Raw genomic sequence first — 2,940 nt, forward strand, 5'->3', positions numbered from 1 at the left:
GACCTGCCTGTCCACATTGTAGGTCTGCCAAGGACAGAGGGGCTCAGGGCAGGAGTCCCTAGTGGGTGTCCCCCCAGCACCCCCTGCCACACTCATTCGCTCTCCCATGGACACGCATGGGATGGGGAGGGACCCCATGCACAGCATATGTGCAGCCCTGGGGTGCCAGCAGCCCCATGCCCAGGATAACCATGCCCCCATGCCTGGGATCACCATGGCCCCTGTCCAGCATGCAGGAATTTACCTTGGAGAGAGCTACGTAGGGAAAAGCATCCAGGGCAAGAGGGGTCTCAGGGCCCAGCTTCCCCTGCTGCTGCCCCTTTAGGATGCGTGTGGCTGTGATGGTGGGGATCCCGAATCCTGGGCAGAGAGAGGGTCCTGGTCACCTTCTGGATCAGGTGCCCTCCACACATCCCACTCAGCAGGGCACTGGCCATGTCAGCCTGCCTGCCAGGGGTGCCAGTGGTGCCAGGGGTGCCAGACTCACCATCCCCAAGGAAAAGGATGAGATTTTTGGCTGTGCGTATCCTGGGCTGGAGTTTGAAGGAGGCTTCGATGGCTGCAGCTGCCTGCTTGTTCCAGAAGGATGGAATCTCCTCCTCCGCTGGGACATTGGAAATACCCATCAGTCCCAGCTCACCAGCACTGGCATCCCTGAGGCACCCCTGCAGGGTACCCACATCCCAGGGGTACTCATTCCCTGGGCACTCCCATGCTGGGGCCTCCTCTCACATGGACCAAGTGGTTCAGGGGACTGTATGGGGTGGGCGGAGACCATGCAGGCTTGCACCCACTGCCTGGCCCCAGGGTCCTGGGGCAGGGGAACAAGGGGGGCAGCCAAACCAGACATGATGGGATGTTATCTGGCGAGTGGGATGGGGCCAAATCCATGGTAGGGGGTGGTGATAGAGGATACAGGCACTTCTCCCAGATGAGCCCCCAGCACAGAAGCAAGCAAAAACCTGGGGGAAAACTGGTTCAAAAACCCCAGAAGAGCAGGGGTAACTCATACCCATTAATCCTTGCTCAGCTGGGCAGCCCCAGCTCCCCTCCCCAAGCCCTCCTTGTGGCCAGCCAGGCTGACACCCTGCTTCCCTGGACACCCGCTGCAGCCAGCCAGGCACCCGTCCCCATCCTTGTCCCCACCTGGGATGACAGCAGCGCTGAGCCCTGCCCAGAGGCAGAGAGTGAGGGATGCCAGGAGCCGCATGGTGAGATCTGACAGCCCAACGCTGCTGGCAGTGTCTGTAAATCCAGCAGATCCGGGGAGGGACTTTGGACAGGGATCAGCCCTAGCAGGGTGTGTGGAGGGGTTCAGCATGTATCTGCCGAGCAGTTTGCACAAAGGCCGCAGGGCTGGGCTGATGGCACCTCCTTGGCACAACACCCTGTGCCTGCTGGGCACAGATGGGCTTGGGGCACAGACAGATGCAGGGAGAAGAGGATGTGCAGTGCTGGCAGGAAATCCTGCCCTGACCACGGTGCTGTAGTGCCAGGCAAGGCAGTGTCCTGTCCCAGGGTGCCATGGGCAGCGCTGAGCATTGGACCTGGGACAATGGTGGGTATGGGGAGCACCTGGGGTCACTCGTGAACCGAGCACTCTGCTCTCTGCCCAGGCTTTCTTGAGCAATAAATCCACGGATGCAGACTAAAACTCTGCTCCTTGCTCAGCCCTGTCCAGGAACATACCAACCCTTGTGGACTGTGTCCCAAACAGGCAGAGCTGGGGAGGACATGGCCTCCCCTCACCCGCATTTCATCATCTCCTTCACCCCAGTGCCTCCAGTGCTGGTCCAAGGAGAGAAGCAGGAGCCACAGCCAACTGGGGAAGCAGGCACGGGGCAGCACCTCAGGAAGTGACCACCACTGTGAACCTTTGCATGACGGATGGAGACAACCTGTGTTTTATTGCATCCCTTGGTCCTGTCCACACTGGGACTCAGCTAGAGCCTCTCAGCCTCCCACTATGAGGGCAGCTATGCAGAGGGCCAGGAGGGCAAGCAGGGGCTGTGGGGAGCACTGTGTGCCACGGGAGGCCCTGCGGGCTGCCCTGCACCCGGGCTCTGTGGCATAGGGCTCGAGGCAGGCGGCGTAGGCCATGGCGTGGGCGATGTAGTGCTGCTCCTGCACCCCGTGGAAGAGGTGGGCCATGGGGCCCTGGGCCAGCACCACCACGTCCTCCCCACTGTGAGTCTCTGTCTCCAAGGGCACAGCTGCCTGCTGCCTGTAGTCCTTGTCCTCTGCAGGGGGAAGACAAGAAATGGGGCTGGGGGTCTGGCTCCCTGACACGTCACAGAGGTGGAGGGACAGCTCCCATCACTCCTGCGTCAGTGTGATTTCTGCCCAAGTGACTCCTGAGCCTCACAGTGGCATCAGGACCCTGTGTGGCCCCTGTGGCCATGCCAGTGGGATGTTGTCCCCAGCCACCCTGTGCCTCCACCTAATCCCCAGCAGACTCACTGGGAATCTGTCCCCAGCCACCCTGTGGCTCTGCCACATCCCCAGCAGACTCGTACCTGCAGCAGGGAGGCTGGCAGCTGGACGGGCCCCGTCACGGATGCTGTAGCCAGGACCATTGCCATAGAGGATGCTGGTGTAAGCTCGCTTGTCCTTGGCTTTCTTGGGGGCCAGCCCTGGCACAGAGAAAGACATTGTCACCCCCTATCCCAGCTGGGTACCTCTCCCCAGCTCCCTGCCTGGGCCAGCTCAGCCTCCCATGGCAGCAACAGAGTGAGGTGGGAGGAGGGATGTTCACTGCCCCTCCCCAAGACCCACCGAAGATGGAGTTGCCACGTGGTGTGCTGCCCCCAAAGGTGAAGACATGGGAGTGATCGGCCGTCACCACGGTCAGAGTGTCAGTGGGGGAGGTGAGCTCACCCGCCCGTGCCACCGCCCGGTCCAGCATCACAGCCTCCATCCGCGCCTGCTTGGGCCGGCCCC

General features: G+C 61.8%; 2 protein-coding genes across 2 annotated transcripts in view; both read right to left on the minus strand.

The window, feature by feature from the left end:
• Positions 1-650, minus strand: part of ALPI (alkaline phosphatase, intestinal) — a 2,767-nt gene extending 2,117 nt beyond the window's left edge. Inside the window, 3 exon segments of the mRNA XM_017727007.1 lie at positions 1-24; positions 245-360; positions 488-650. The exon segment at positions 1-24 is cut by the window's left edge and continues 63 nt beyond it. Coding sequence (XP_017582496.1) covers positions 1-24; positions 245-360; positions 488-626 — 279 coding nt within the window. The 5' untranslated portion in view covers positions 627-650.
• A 1,280-nt stretch (positions 651-1,930) lies between these two features.
• Positions 1,931-2,940, minus strand: part of LOC103625199 (alkaline phosphatase, placental-like) — a 3,719-nt gene continuing 2,709 nt past the window's right edge. Inside the window, exons 8-10 of the mRNA XM_008644607.2 lie at positions 2,776-2,938; positions 2,517-2,633; positions 1,931-2,240 (exon numbers count right to left, since the gene is read on the minus strand). Of these exons, the coding sequence (XP_008642829.2) occupies positions 1,954-2,240; positions 2,517-2,633; positions 2,776-2,938 (567 nt within the window). The 3' untranslated portion in view covers positions 1,931-1,953. The remainder of the gene's footprint in view (positions 2,241-2,516; positions 2,634-2,775; positions 2,939-2,940) is intronic.

Source organism: Corvus brachyrhynchos, unplaced genomic scaffold, assembly GCF_000691975.1.
Source record: "Corvus brachyrhynchos isolate BGI_N302 unplaced genomic scaffold, ASM69197v1 scaffold162, whole genome shotgun sequence".
Lineage (NCBI taxonomy): Eukaryota > Metazoa > Chordata > Aves > Passeriformes > Corvidae > Corvus > Corvus brachyrhynchos.